The sequence below is a fragment of the Nycticebus coucang genome, chromosome 7 (genome assembly GCF_027406575.1).
Source record: "Nycticebus coucang isolate mNycCou1 chromosome 7, mNycCou1.pri, whole genome shotgun sequence".
Classification (NCBI taxonomy): Eukaryota; Metazoa; Chordata; class Mammalia; order Primates; family Lorisidae; genus Nycticebus; species Nycticebus coucang.
In genome coordinates, this window is record NC_069786.1 from 50413855 (window position 1) to 50430686 (window position 16832).

Below are 16832 nucleotides of genomic sequence, written 5' to 3' on the forward strand. Positions count from 1 at the left end.
ACTATGTAGTTGATAGGCTTCTTTCAATAAGTAATATGCATTTAAGGTTCCTTCATGTCCTTTAGTGGATTGATGGATTATTTATTTTTATCACTATATAATATTCCATTGTATGGATGTACCACAGTTTCTCCATTCATTTTCTGAAGAACACCTTGATTGCTTCCAAGTTTTACCAGTTTGAATAAAGCTGCTATAAACATTTTGGTGCAGAATTTTACTTTATGGGGGCAAGACATGATTGCAAGAGGGACTTTACCTAACAATTGCAATCAGTGTAACCTGGCTTATTGTACCCTCAATGAATCCCCAACAATAAAAAAAAAAAAAAGTTCTGCTCATTGGGTGAATATCAGAAAGAATAATTGCTGTTTTGTATGGTAAAAATACGTTTAGTTTTGTAGAAACTGCTGACAAACTGTTTTCCAGAGTGGCTATACCATTTTGCATTTCTACAGGGAATGAATGAGAGTCTCTGTTATTCCACATACTTACAAATAGATGGTATTGTCAGTGTTTTGGATAGTAGCCATCCTAAGGGTTATGTAGTGATATTTCACTGTTACATCATTTCCCGATGATGTTGAGTGTCTTTGCATATGCTTACTTGCCATCCATAAATCTTCTTTGGCAAGGTATCTGTTGAGGTATTTTACCCATTTTTTTTTAAGGTATACATTTTTGCATTTGAAAAAGAAAATTTTAAGTATATTACTAGGATTTTGAAAACAAAATAAGTAACAAACTTTTTAGAACAGAAACTAGCATATACTATATATGCAGTAAATATTACATGAAAATGTTATAGAATATCTGACTTTATAGTAATATATCTACAACAAAACTCACTCACTCCTCTTTAGCCCACCAACAAGCCTCAATACTTTCAATATTCTTCCTTTTGATTGGGCATAAAATATTTCCACTATTCTTTATTCATCCTTAAATGCAAACAAATCTCTGTCATTGTCTTTGCTCTGGAACTTCTGTTAAGCAAAGACATGAGCTAGGGAAAGAAATAGTCTGAGAATAATTGTAATACTTGTGACAACCTGTATAAGTGACCATTTAGTCATATACAGTCCATTTTTCAGGCTAATTGGAATATTAGCTTGTTAACTTTTGAAATGTTTATTAGGCAGAGGAAAATATTACTTGAAATAACTGTATGACATTAAATTATTTTCCAATTCTTGGTTTTTGATGTCTAAAAAGTGATACATTTAAGAATGCATATCCCTAGCGCAAAGGATATTTTATAAAATTAACACAATATATAAGAATGTAGTTTAGGATTCTGAATGACACAGAATTTAATACCTGTGTATATATATGGCCATAACATAAACCTTTTATTCACTAATTATTATTTCTGTCAAGTGATTTCTAAGTTGAGACAGAGAGCTTGATTTGCAATATTGCAGATAGATTAACCTAATTATTTTGAAATATTAACAAGCCTTTGAACATTAAGAATATTTACATATTATCTGTGTATATTAACAGCATTTATAACATGGATAATTCTATTCATAAATGTCAAAACATTCTGCAAAAATATGATAAAATTTCTCTAAAATGTCCCCAAACTATTTGAGAATTTTACCTCTCATACTTTTGCTCACTACATTAACAAAATGCTTGTAGACATCATTTTTTTTCACCCTAAAAACTGGGAGAAATGTAGTTGAACTACATTTTAGCATAAAGTTTGGTTGTCATTTCTTTTGTGAAATATTGATCTTCAGGAAATCACTGTCTTTATCTTATATTTATATCTTATTTATCTCAGTATTGTTATATCTTTGACTTTTTAGTCACTTTTTTCATCTTATATGCCATTTGTCTCTGCATTTTTATGTCTGACTTTTTTCTTTATATGATTTTTTAGTCTATGCATGAAATTAAAGTAAATTATAGCAATATCTAAGGAACCATCTAGTTTAGGAAAGTGTTTAGTCATTTGAATTTAAATGTATGTTTATGTAATGGCAGAAAATTGAATTTCTTCATAGGACTTGGATATACATGTTCAGACCAATCATTCATTTTTATTTAAAATGTGTGGGCTAAAATATCTTATACTTGTGATCATTAGTGTGATGTGGTATTTTCACAACTAAAATAAAAGGCACTCAGAAATAGTTTCTATAAAATTATAGGAAATTTATTCTTCACTTAGACTCTATAAATAGCATAGCAGCAAAATTAGAAGCAAAATTCTCTGACCTTTACTGCAAAGCATAGAACCAGAACAACTGCTGAATGGCAAATATTTATTCAAGCTCTGTTCTAAGCCTGCAAGCAAACAAAATGTATTTGAATTTCTGCCAAAGGAGATGTTAAAAAAATAGCTATAGTTTGTGATTTAAAAAAATGTGGCAGCCTATATAAAAAGCAAGATTCATGGGTTTGGGGAAAACAAGTTTTGTATTGTCAGGTAAAAATATATATACTGCATTTTATAAAGTGATCAGTTATAGTTGTATGAGGGATAAACATTTCACCAAAACTTTAAAGCCAATAGAGGCGATGTATTCAAGTGTATCAGAAATGTCCAGTTAAAGTAATTATTCTATGGTTAAAGTAATTTTCTATGGCTTAATGGTTAAATGCAAATATATCTAGCAAATATATCTCCACAGACGTGTATCTGTGTTTAATTTTACAAAGATGTAAGGAAAAAATTAACTGGTTATCACTGAATGTGAATTATCAGGAAGTTTGTCTTGCTTCATTGGGCATGAGAGATTCATAATTTGAATTGTGATTATATGTAATTTATTTTTATATTCTGTCCTCCCACTTTACTAACAATATAAGAAGCTCTTAGTGTAGATATTTCAAAGTCAATTTTTGAGTTTATGAGTTGAGCGAATGAATATATCATCATCTTAAAAGCACAGAAGATAATCCAAACCGGCATATTACACGTTTCTCTGTTTCGTTAATAATTATGTCCCTTGGATTTTCGTTAGTGATCCTCAGTATTGATTGTGAAGTAGAATAGTATAGTGATGGCAATGAATGAACTGCATCACTCAAAAAGTTGATTTCACCTCTGCAAACATTTTTAACCTTCCCATTTTTCCTCTTCCTCTGTTCTTCCACTGTCTCTCCTTGGGAACACGTTGATCATCTAATCTCTGGCACAATGCTGGGTAAAGAGATGGGTAAAGTGGATAAGAGCTCCCTTCAGAATCTTAGTCTGATCTGAAGGGTGTCTGTAGCAGACATGAATTAACAAATAGGAGCTGTCTTAGAACAGGTCAAACTGGTCATGGCTTTGCATGTGTTCTCTCCCCATTCCAGAATGTGTCTATTTAACATTATGGATATGTACTATATGGCAAACTACTATTCATCTTCAAGACTAGATTTAAAATGGACATTGGGAGGGTTGATCTCCCATTGCCAAAAGCACCTTTAGTTGAGCACCTAGAAGACTGCCTGGCAGAAAGGAGATGTTTAATAAGTTACTAGGTGTTAACTAGTACTGACTGAACTTAAATATGTATATCTTTGACATATTTATAATGCCTAGAAGGCAAAGATGTGTGTATGGATATGTGTGGGTGCATGTGTGTGTGTGTGAAAATAATATATGTAAAATGCAAAAAATTAAAATAGGAAAATCAGGGAAGGCTTCACAAAATTAAAAGCATTTGATCTGACCTTTGAGTGGAAGGAATTATGTCAACAGGTGAAAAGGTGGAAAAGGATATGCCAGGCCGTTGAACTAGCATGGAGTGAGTCACGTGAATGCAAAACAGCTTTGATCTAGTGGAAACGTCAATCATTCAAAAGAAAACCAAAACTGACTTGCATTGAAGTTAAAAAGGCTGGCTATGGAATTAAGGGCTTGAGTTTGTATTTTCACCACACCCATCTCTTTGTCATCTGAGTTTATGCAAGGAACTTCACCTTACGGTACTTCTGTATCTTTCTCAATCATGTGAGAAAAAGAACCGTGGGTAGGAGGGAGAATTACATGGTAATTGACATCGAAATACTTAGGATGTGGCACGTACTTTTACTCCGTATTGTGGTTATTGTTATTAAGGTTTTTAAGAAATGAAACTCTACTGGGAACTTGGAACTAGATTTTAAAGAAACTAGAAAGATATGCTAGAAAGTATAGAGTTTATTTATTTATTGTTTAAATTGTGATTTATTTATAAATTTATGTATTATCACATTGTAAACCATGACAGTGTAAAGGAGAATTTTTAGAGTATCTTTAAAAACAGGGATTAATTTGAACATTTAATTATTGTAACTTGATGTAACACTTAGAAAAAGCTGACATGTATGTTACTGCTTCATGTAATTTTTCAAACGGTTTTCTTCCCTATGACTACAGGTAATGTTTTCTGAAAGAATTAAATTTTGGCATTCCCGGAAAGATGCTCCATTTGTTTTTCTTCAAGCTAGAATTTGTCATGTATTCCTTTTGAAAAAAAAAATCATTTCTGATGTCAGTCTTATATATAAGAAGTATCCTCCAACAGTAATTGGATTCATTATTCCTGTATAGACAAAAAAATTATAGAAGCTAAAAATCATAACTTCTTAGTAGCAAACTATAGCATGAGTGCTTTGGGAAGCTATTATATAATTGACAAGGCAAGGATACATTATTTAATAGGTACCATAAAGAAAAATCAGGAAAAGGTATGCTAATACTGGAAAGCACATCTCCACCGGGTTAGATTAAAGGAGTAATAGTTGCAAGTAAATTTGACAAATTCAGTTAATATTTCTATATAAAGTAAAGGTGAAGTTCTGAAAATAGTGCTTTGTAAACACAGTGGAGAAATTAATTGAATTTGGGGAAAAGCAGTTACAACTACAAAGTGAAGTCATATTTGTTCAGGTCAGGCCAGCTTGACAGTGATAGTGGATTCAACTCGGTTCCTTAAATGCCTTTCCTCAGATTCCAGATAAGGAAAGGCAACATGGTCTATATCAAATTTTCATAAATAAACAAGGTGAAAATTATTGCAATTTCTTTGAGCTGTTTCTGGGAAATGAGGTAGTTATTTAACAATCATTTAAAATACATTGTATATCTAGGGCGGCGCCTGTGGCTCAGTGAGTAGGGCGCCGGCCCCATATGCAGAGGGTGGCGGGTTCAAACCCAGCCCCGGCCAAACTGCAACAAAAAAATAGCCGGGCGCCGTGGCGGGCGCCTGTAGTCCCAGCTGCTCGGGAGGCTGAGGCAAGAGAATCGCGTAAGCCCAAGAGTTAGAGGTTGCTGTGAGCCGTGTGACGCCACGGCACTCTACCCGAGGGCGGTACAGTGAGACTCTGTCTCTACAAAAAAAAAAAAAAAAAAAAATACATTGTATATCTAAATAAATAATTGGAACCTTAATAAGATTAATGATTGATATTTGGCCCCAATGACTGAACTTTTATTATTAACCAGGTGATATGGCAGGCCCATAAATAGGCTATATCATTTATAGTCACACTAACCTTTTAATGAGATAACATTACCCCTTACTATTACCCATATTTTATGGTGACCAAGGGTAAGATAATTTAAATAACATGCCCAACGTCTTTCTAATAGCAAATGGTTCAAACAGGAACCATCTCAAATTTGTATTCAAATAAAATCTTCTTTTGCTTGACATTAGTTTGTCCTTCCTAAATATGTTTTCATCAATATGATCATGAATCGCTTGTCATATTTTTTACTTGCCATGGATCCTTAGCATCTGTCTTATGTTTCTTTTTGAAAGTCTAATGTTTTGTTCTATTGGTCATGTTAAAAATCTATCATTTCTTTTGTTCTAAGAACTTAGACACCTGAAGTATTATATTTAAAGTATTTTCTTACTAAAATTTTGTTGTCCAAAAAATATAATTGGGTATTTCTTCTTTACATATATTTATACATTTATAGAATTCTTTGACCTAGCTTAAGTATGATGGCAAACTTATGTCTGAGAACACATTTTATGACCAAGAGCTGTAAATAATAGGGGATAACAATGGGTTGAGTGAATGCCAGGAACTACTTCTCTCATAAAGTCTGCCTTGAGAAGAATATGTTGAGCTTTAAAGGGATTCCATCTATGTGAAAACTGCAGTTCTGCAAACAACTAATGTATTCTTAATGAGTTTGCAACCTATATCCCAGAAGAGCTTGATTCCAGTAACCTCGGTCTGACTGAACAGTGATATACACCGTGTCTTTATGTTTTATAAACAAGATAAGAAAAAACATAATAAGCTTCCTCAGAAAGTTTATACTTTAAATCTGGGTTCAACTCATTACAACACAGTAGAAAGCATGCAGAGAATGCCAAGCAAGACTCATAGTTATTACATCTTGAGGGACAGGTGAAATATGGGAATTACTCTAGGGAAGAAGCAGCAATTCTCAGAGTAGTGTGTGGGATGGACTGGGAAATTACTTTGTCATATGGAACATGCTCTGCATATGAAACTATTAGCTGATTCATTTACAAAAACAACTGCCAATTTGAAGAAAAAATGGGCAAAGTAAATAGATTTACGGAAAAATGTGTTATTGGGTTAAATTTCTCAGCTTTTCTTTTGGGTGTGTTTATGTGTGTGTGACCATGTGAATAAAGGAAAGTTGTAGTCATATAGCCTATATTCCAGGGACTCTTCTGGGAGAAAATGACCAATTCTTAAAGTTTATGCAGTTTACAAGTGTCACTTACTTTCATGTAATTCTCACAACATCCATCTGAAGTCAATAGAGCCAGACTCAATTTATAAATAATGAAACTAAGGCTTAAAGTGATTCAGTAATTTTTTCAAAGTCACACATTAATTAGCGATAGAGCTGGGATTTAGTGCTTGGTGTTAGGTGAGTTTGGCCTTATCCACTATGTAAATCGTCTCTAGGGCAGACAGGACCTGCTTACTTTAGACAGCAGAATATCAGCTAGTATTGTCCTATAGAATCTTTTTGGTTCAGATTATTTTAATGATACTTAAATGTTTTATTTATTTAGAATGTAGATGAGAAATATAGATACCATATTGGAAATGAACAATGTATAATATACTTAACCAATAAACTCAAATATATATATACATATATGTATGTATACACACATATATCCTATATATAAATATATATATTTGTACAAATATATATTCATACAAATTATATTGATTTTTAATTTTGAGATTAGATATCAGTATGCTACCCATAGGGAAGTCATGATAAAGTAAAGTTATGGGCTAAGAGCTCAGGTTTGGAAATCAGTGTGAGTTTTGGACTTTCCTCTGCTGCCTACTGTCTGTTACTAGACTCTTGAAGCTCCAGAGTTCTTGAAATATGGAAATAATAAAATCTTGTTTGCAGTGTTGCTGCATTGATACATGGGTAATGAGATAATATTATATTTAAAATCTGTCCAGCACATTTGACACACTGTTAAGGCGCCTGTGGCTCAACGGGTAGGGAGCCGGTCCCATATGCCGGAGGTGGCGGGTTCAAGCCCAGCCCCGGCCAAAAATAAAAAAAAAAAAAAAAAAAAAAAAAAAAAAAAGAATTCAATAGACATTGCACCATTATTTATACTATAAATAATCAGCAATTTTATACAGTCGGGGGAACATAAGAATTTTCTTCCCTGTCCCATAGCAAGATGATTCATTCATTATTTTATTTTTTAAATGTCTACTAATCTTTTTTATTTTTCATACTTTTTCCTCAGTTAATAGTGACTATAATAAATACACTATCAACAATGCTAAATGCAATGTATACAATATATTATAAAATAAATTTATAATTTATATAAATAAATAATATTATATTATAAATAATATATATGTTCTTCTACTACTACTATTATTATTATTATTTTAAGGATCAGAAAAACTGAGGTTTAGAAAAGCAGAAACACCTTCCCAAAGTTAAATAGCATAGGTGACAGAGCTGGAGAGTAGCCCCAGGGTTATCCAGCACCAGAGTACTTACTTGGAGAAGTTTTGCAAAATTCCTCTGGTGTTTATCTCTGTAAAAATGGCGATTTCCTTCATGCTGTGTTTTCATTTTTATTATAGCAAATCTGGTCACCTTCACCATAAAAATCACAGACTTGATGCTCTTGTACCTGAAGTTGACACTTCCAGTTAATGCTTGCTAACTATATTTCTTATGCTGAACTCCCTCTTGTTCCTCCTTTTGACTAAGTAGTTACACCTTCTCAGGGAGGCAGTAGAGCACAGGGGCTAAGAGGATCCGCCTGAGAATTCAATTCTCAAGCCCAATTTCTTGAATTCAAATTCCAGCTTCATCACCTCTATGTGATCTTACTTTCTGGTAGCCTTCTGTGACTATTTCTGCCTCTAGAAAACAGGAAGGAGGATAATAGTTCCTTCTTCAAACAGTTGTGAGGATTAAAAACAACACGTACAAAGTGCTTAAAGTTATACCTGGCGCATAACCTTATACAGCCTTGTACAGTTCTTATCATTACATGGCTTAACTGAAGGAGATTAGTTTTTCTTTTTATTTTTTTGCTTTTGTTCAATGGATGTGATAAAGCACAACCACCATCATAGGACAAAGCTATCCATTTCCCATCTCTCTCTCACTTTCTCTCTCTTTCTCTCTCTCCCCCTTGCCCCTCTCTCTTCTTTCCCTTCTCACCCCCCTCCCTCCAAAGCAACTTTGAAATTGTATAAGCTTTTTATAAAGCCTCCACTGTGCTGAAGTTGTTGATTGTGTGATATTTTCTGTGTCCCAGCACCCAGACATTCCTCTGGGACTGAGGTTATATTGTTTTTAACCATCTCACGCCCACTTCATGGGAGTGACACTCCCACCCTGTCTGGTCAGGAGAAATAATGGAAAATAACTGAGTTAGAGATAGTCTAAAGGTTGAATTAAGGGCTTGTCAAATAACAACTCACGTTGTCATTTTCACTTAAAACCCTTTAAGACATGTTCTTTGAATGAACATCAAATTCAGTTATAGGGATGAATTTTGTGCCAGGTAAAGGCAGACTCAGGAAAGGGAAATGCTGAAAATAAAGAGGTGGGACTACATTGGCTCTGACATTTTAAAGAAACATCCTGACTCTGGAATAAATTATCTTAAACAATAATGTATACTCTTTTAAATCTGTGAATCAATGCATAGAATAAATCTTTTTTTTTCACAAAATGTTTTTTATCTAAAGATTCCAAAGTTCCAGCTATTTCCAGTAGCAGCATCTGTTGCTTTGCCAGTTTCCACAGAGATGAGCTCCTGTTGCTCTTCACCACATTTGTTCAAGCTTGAAATCTGGTTAAAACATGCAAACAGTCCTGTTGCTGGCGAAGGGGTGCAATTGCATAGTACCCTTTGAAAAATGGCATTCAGTTGCATTTATTTTAATTCAGATACCATTTGCAATTCAAGCATGGATTATTTAAAAATAATTTGAATTAGGGGAAGAAATATCAGATAAAGCATACTAGAAAGAAGAATGCTATAATATTATAGGTGCATGTTCTTAGAAAACATAATTATATCTGCTTTAAAGCTTCTCAATTGAAATTTGCATTTTATTTTTTTTAACACCATTTTGGGATAACTTTTGAAAAAAGAAGTAGTCTCCCAATTATATCTATCTTAGTTCATTGTCTACTTTGCAAATTGACAATCATAGAGATTTTTCTGTACTCAGTTTTTAAATCGTCTGTATCATTATCCATAAATGGTTTGCTAATTAATAAGATCCTGAGGTGAAAGCTGATTATTAAACTGTGATATTTGTGGATTGGAAATACCTGTTGTGTATCCGCATCTTATGAAAGTATGAAAGGAACGGCAGAAGAACGAACAAGGGTTTAAGTGCTGGCAAATGTTCTCAGCACAATAAACAGAGTATTATAAAATATTATGATTGGTTTTAGCTATTCAGTTTGTTGCAAGCCTTTTTAAGACACTCCTAGTCTCTTCTGCTAATAGGGATACTGAAGTAGAAAATGCTGAGAAACTTGATATGTTGGGAATATGAATAATGTAACTTTTCCTATATTTTTAGATATTTTGAACATTTGTCTGAAAATGTTTAAAAAGAATTGTAATCTGATATCTAGTTACTTTTCAATTTAATTTTGTACATTACTAATATGGATTAAATTACTAGTATGTAAAAGTTACCTACTTATATTAATATAGTCTCACTAATTTTCAGGAAGATCAGGAATTGCAGGTGATACCTATGGAATTAATAAAAGCAGCAGCCATCAATGGGCATTGCTTAAACACCAACAGGCTTGTATACTTTTTGCTTTCAAACTCTCAGCAGGTTTATAAAAGAGGGTCTCGTTATCTCTAGTTTATGAAAGAGAAAGCAGGCCCAGAGAGCTGCAGGTAATTGTCACGCGCAACATTCATAAACTTTTGAATTATGTAAAGATTTTGCCTCACATATATTGGTTTGCCATGAAAAAAAGTGGAGTTAGTTTTATATAGTGGAGTGGGATCTCCACCTTCCTTTTTAATCAAAATCATACACTAACATTTTAATAACAGTGCCTCTCTCTTCTGGCTTATAAAGTTTCACCTGAGACTTGGATGGCTTTAAAAATAAAATAAAATAAAAATAAAGAAAAAGTCAATAACAGTGCCTACAGGTATTTTAATGAGAATGAACACAAACAATTGAGTGTCTATTTCAACTGTAGATGCAATAGAGCCTAAAGTACCTTAAAAATTGATGGCCTGTTTCGCCAAAGTTAAAATTTCATAAGATTGTATTACTCCGTTTTTCCTCCATTGAAGTGTCTCCAGTTCTTTTCCAGGGCTTCTGATAAGGCAATAGGAAACATCTCAAGGGCATCAGCAATGTAGGACGTTGTATGGTTATAGGAGAGGCAGAATTTTGAGTTTTAATTTCACATTCTCTTTTTAATGTAAAAAATGAAATGGGCTGAGGCGATGATAATCACCAAATTTTGCTTCAATGTTTACTTTGTCGAAAGTAATCAAACAAATTTCATGATCTGAATTAATTTTTACTAAATGTATACATGCATTTATGTTCATTAAAGGACAAATCTACAAACTTAACACTTAAATTTCAAAACATTGAATTATATTGAATGCGTACTCAATTAAGATAATTCTGCCTGCTATCAATTTTCAAAGGCATAAGCTTTTTAAATTAAAATAAGGTTATAAGAGAGTACTACCACTTAATAATACATTTATGATCTTTTAAATTCATGTCTTGGACTGGAAAGATACCTTGAGAATTTATGGGTAGTGGTTCAACATTATTCATTTTATTATTTTATATCTGAATGGTTAGGAATATAAAATACTTGCTTTTTATTCTAGATATTTTCTCATATTTTTAAATTCCTCAAAATATGCAAAATAAAATGAAGTAAATATATCAGGCAATGCATTTTATATTTTCTGACTAAAATGATACTCTGTAAACTTACGAAATATTTGGTTAGAGACTATAAAATTCTCAGAAAATACAAATGCTGTTATGTGTGTATCTATACAACTTATAAATTAATTTCAAAGTAATTTCATTATCTTCATCTATTAATGCTTCTGGACTTTTCCTGACATTAAATTGATTCTGAACAAGGATATTTGGTCTCTGTCACAGTTTCATCATTACAGAGAGATAAATTGTTTAGATATGGATTCCCGACTATTAGGGGCATCATTACAAAGTAAAACAACAACAATGAAACAAATCACACACACACAGAAATTAGAATCAAACTGATATCTTTCTCTATACCTTAATAGCTTTGCTGTATATAACTCAAGAGAGTTAACCCCTCTGAGCACTAGATTCCTCCTCTTTCAAATGAACATAGGAATATATTCTGAACAGGACCATATTGGTAATTAGGAAAAAACTGAAACAGAGCACATAGTACAGGGCTTGTCATAAGATAGGCATTTGTTTTCTATATAATTTCTTTGAAAACTGTCTTGAAGATGATGGCATATAATGATAACTAATTCCCTGGAAATAAATAACTGATATTAGTCATTAGGCAAGATTTTGGAAGGACTCAATGAAGGATGTAATTTATTTTTAATGTGGCTTTTTACTTACATATTTCATCCTAATTCCCTGTACATATTATATGTGTGATTACTAGTCAAGGAGAGAAGAAGGTAGAATATCTCCTTATCTAAACTAAGCCAGTCTTAAAAACAATGGAAATGACTTATAATGTGATGGGGGAAAATTGAAATAATGAAGCAAGTTATCTTTGCCTATTTAAATGATAATTATTGAAGGGATGATTTTTTTAGATTCAACATCATTTTACATTTTAACAGCCTTTAATAGAAGTCTGGTAGTGAAGGTGGAGGAAAGTGGTAGATTTTACTACTTGCAGAAAATTGTATCTTTTGACTCATGTCAGACAAAAATTCCATATTTGGTTTTAATTTATTCATGTACTTTCAGTCTTCACAAAATGAATATTCAGAGGCTGACTGATTTGATAGTAATTCAATCAAAATAAATGATTTATGAAGAGAACAAAATTGAGTAAATCACGCAGTATTTTGAGTCAAATGATATCCAAGCAACATAATATATAAATTATAAAATTTTACATCTGATATACAGACCCAGTCCCAGATAGTCCAAGAAAAGGAATGGAACTTGATTTATGACATGGCCCAGATTCCTGATTGTAGCACATGGATTTCTACAAATTGAACAAACTTTATTCTGGGCTTATGGGTCTGAAAGGATAGAACCATGACAATGACTTTCCATGATTCAACATAAAAATATTTTCAGCTTTTATTTATTTGGCAAATACTTGGGAGAATTACTTTTGGCCCTCCTATAGCAAGCCTTCCCTGTGTGAAGAGAAAAAGGGAGCTCTCGTTTGTTAAGAGTCAACTATCTAAAGACATCACGTGACACATTTTACCTTTCCATGTAGTGATTTTGTTTCATGCTTATAGAAAACTGATGAGACAGGTGTTATTTTCCATGCTTTACTGAAGAGGAACGGGAAACTCAGTTTAGTACCTGTCCTAACTCTACATAGTGGTATAGTTTCTATTTAAAGTCAAATTTGTTTTATAATTACATAATATTTCCACTTACCTCCCCTTAATGGGACATTTATGTTCTGAAGTGATTACATGCCATTTTTGCTTTTGGCTTATGGATGATAATCATATTATGATACTCTATCCTTCAAACATGAACAGTATTAGCATGCTGTGTTTTTTGTTGGAAGAAAATATATGTATCAAAGCTATCAACCCATAGTTAATATTTTAACTTACTTTATAATTGTGTCTATTCAGATAATTAGTCCAAAACTGAATTAAAAAAGCAAAATGAATTCTTTAGATCAAACTGGCTTCACGTGTGCTTCCACTATGCGTAATTTACCAAGGTTTTCTTTTTGTTCGCAGGGATGACTTGTCAAGCTCGAACATCATACACTGAAGACGAAGTTCTTTGGGGTCATCGTTTTTTCCCTGTAATTTCCTTAGAAGAAGGATTCTTTAAAGTTGATTACTCCCAGTTCCATGCAACATTTGAAGTCCCCACCCCACCTTACAGTGTGAAAGAGCAAGAGGAAATGCTGCTCATGTCGTCCCCTTTAATAGCACCGGCCATTACCAACAGCAAAGACAGACCTAATTCTGTGGAATGCTTAGACGGGCTAGATGACATTAGCACAAAACTTCCAACTAAGCTGCAGAAAATTACTGGAAGAGAAGACTTTCCCAAAAAACTCTTGAGGATGAGTTCCACAACTTCAGAAAAAGCCTACAGTTTGGGAGATTTGCCCATGAAACTTCAACGAATAAGTTCAGTTCCTGGCAACTCAGAAGAAAAACTGGTTTCTAAAACCACCAAGATGTTATCTGATCCCATGAGCCAGTCTGTGGCTGATCTGCCACCAAAGCTTCAAAAGATGGCTGGAGGAGCAGCTAGAATGGAAGGAAATCTTCCAGCAAAATTAAGAAAAATGAACTCTGATCGCTTCACATAACAAAACATCTCCTTAGGCATTATTTAATGTTTGATTTAGTAATAGTCCAATATTTGGCTGATAAGGTAATCCTCCCTAAGGAATCTGAAGGTCAATTTTTCTCCCAGTCCTATAAGCGTATTTGAAAACTTTTCCTTCCCAAATATCGCTAATAGGCAGAAAACAAAGGTTACGAAGGGAGGATATTATAAGGAAGTTATAATGGGCATGTATTATCACATCAAGCATGCAATAATGTGCAAATTTTGCATTTAGTTTTATGGCATGATTTATATATGGCATATTTATATTGTATATTCTGGAAAAAAATATATATATATATTTAAAGGGGAGGTATTCTCCCCAACATTTCTAACATATGTATTAAGCCAAACATGAGTGGATAGCTTTCAGGGCGATTAAACTACATATATATGTGTGTGTGTGTGTGTGTGTGTATGTATATGCACATATACATAAACATATACACATACACACACATACATACATAAATATCTGACAAAATCGTGATGTTCTGTTCAAAGTTGTAGTTCTCGTGCATGTTTACTTTATTAGACTAGAAAGGCTACTGGCATTAATTATTAATACCAAATATTTTAGCCTTAAATTATTTGTCATTTTAAAATCTGATTTAATGTTTTCTGCTGTTTAAGGTCCTAGGAGGTTTTTGACTGTATTTTATATGAGAATCACACAAGTTTGTGCTGTTTATGGCCCTGCAAAAATATAATCATTATATGTTTAACTTGTAAATTCTGGATCATACCAGTCAATGTACATCGCTGAATTTTTTTATGATTTTTAAAAGTTGCTAGTACTGGGCGGGGGGATCAATGCTGATTAATTTGAGAGTTGGTCCTTTCTTGGGCTAATTAAAATTTGGAAATTTGTTTTCTATACAATCTAATACTAGTGTGAGCGCTGAACAAATGCTGGATCAATGTAATAGTCAGTAGCCAAGCTATAATGAATATAACAGAATCTGTGTGAAATTACATAATTAATGGTCCTGTTTTAAACTGAGTCAGTTGGAAATATTTTCCTCTTTTTCTGGAAACCTTATCCATTTTAGAAAGACAATCATTTATCCTTAATGAGACGTGACAATACAATGAAACAGATGATAAATAATTATGCTTAAAATATGTATGTCTAATTGAGTCTCTTTTTTATTCTGTTCTCTTGTTGATGGCATTTGTTGTAACAGGTTAGACTTTTTCGTCACCTGGGAAACCTAGCTTATGCTTGTCACTCATTGTTCAGGAGGATTGTTTTGAACAGATCTGAGAGAAATGGAAATTAAATGAACTGTAGACACCTGACACAGTTTTATTTATTTATTTATTTTTTTGGTGAACACTGATTTTATTGGTGTCCTGGATCCCTGGCCTCCCTGAATAATTTTTGCATTACCGTTTTCTAACCCCAAAGTCTGATATATTTTAATCATTAGCAGGAAACAAAATTGATCAGTAGTTAGCCTTCAAAATAAAGATTTGGCATGAAAAGATTTTTATGAAAATTTAGAAGTGCTCCTTATTAAAATATTGTGGGTTTTCCTACAAAACTTCTTTGGGCATTACCATCTAACTCAGCCCATAATTAAAATACTTCTCATTAATATGTAAATCATTACTCACTGGTTTGGGCTCCCATTGTTTTCCATTTTTTCACAATCTTGTGATAATTTTATTATTGACAAATTATTACATTCACAATTCTAACCTTGACTACACTAATACCTGCTGGCTACCTCTGTATCAACCAAATTCTGTAGGTGCAAGCATATACCAGGGAATTGTTACTGACAAAATGATCAAACTTGAGCGTCTATCCACTGTGAATAAAGTGGGCTGCCCTTCCCCTTGATTCCCAAACTTTGTTATTTGTTAGATGTAGGAAAGAAAATAGTGGCAGAGAGTAAAGGGGGTCTAAAGGGCACAGTATATTTATTAGCAGTGGAAAAAACTGCGTAGATCATTTAGTCCAACAACTTAAAACTAAACAGAGCCATAATTTACTTTGGAGAGTCATTCTAATTTGTCTTTGGTGCCAAGGAGAAGATGGAACCAAAAACAAACTCTCCAAACGTATTCACACATTCAACAAAATTTTTCCTGCCTTCTATGCTGTAGGAATTTTTTAGTTCCTGGGGTTTTGGATTTGACTAAATCAGAGGAGGTCACTGCTCACCATGAACACTGTAGACCAGGAGAGTGGGGAGGTGACAGACAATAGAAAGGAATGAGTACATTTCATGTGGTCAAAATACTGATTAAGAGAGTGAAAACAGAGCACCAGGATGCAAAATGACTGTGGAGTAAGAATTATTTTAGATGATGTAACTGGTTTAGGGGGAGTTAGATATTTGAACCAAAACCTGAATGATGAGAAAAAGCTACTGTTGCCAAAATTAATTCATCTGAATGAATGGTATTCTTTTGTCTTTTCCACATATTTGTGGGAAAGGTAGAGTTTCTGCATGTAATTGCAGTTTAACCCTTATTCCCAGATGGATCATAGGTCCCAGTTGACCAGGAATATTTTAGTTTATACTTGCTGTAACTGTATGATTATTACCAGTACTCCCTTTCACTCTTATAATGTCCTGGTTTGGATGATATATGGTGAAGTTTTTGTTCAAATTAAATTATGAAGTCTGATATATTTGGATAAAAATAAAGAATTGCTTTTCTTCTCCTTCTGCTGATTTTTCTGACACCTATCTTTTAAGAAAAATCCATCTCAATTTCATATATTTCAGTGTGGAGAACGTCTTACTAAAATAATTTCATGTAACATTTGTTCAATATGTACATGACATGTTTCT

At 33.1% G+C, this 16832-nt stretch overlaps 1 protein-coding gene across 2 annotated transcripts in view; it reads left to right on the forward strand.

The window, feature by feature from the left end:
• Positions 1-15147, forward strand: part of KCNJ3 (potassium inwardly rectifying channel subfamily J member 3) — a 153653-nt gene extending 138506 nt beyond the window's left edge. The window contains exon 3 of one of the 2 annotated variants that reach the window (XM_053597550.1): positions 13416-15147. In XM_053597550.1, coding sequence (XP_053453525.1) covers positions 13416-14002 — 587 coding nt within the window. In that variant the 3' untranslated portion in view covers positions 14003-15147. The remainder of the gene's footprint in view (positions 1-13415) is intronic. The other variant, XM_053597553.1, reaches the window with a different exon arrangement.
• The last annotated feature ends 1685 nt before the right edge of the window (positions 15148-16832 follow it).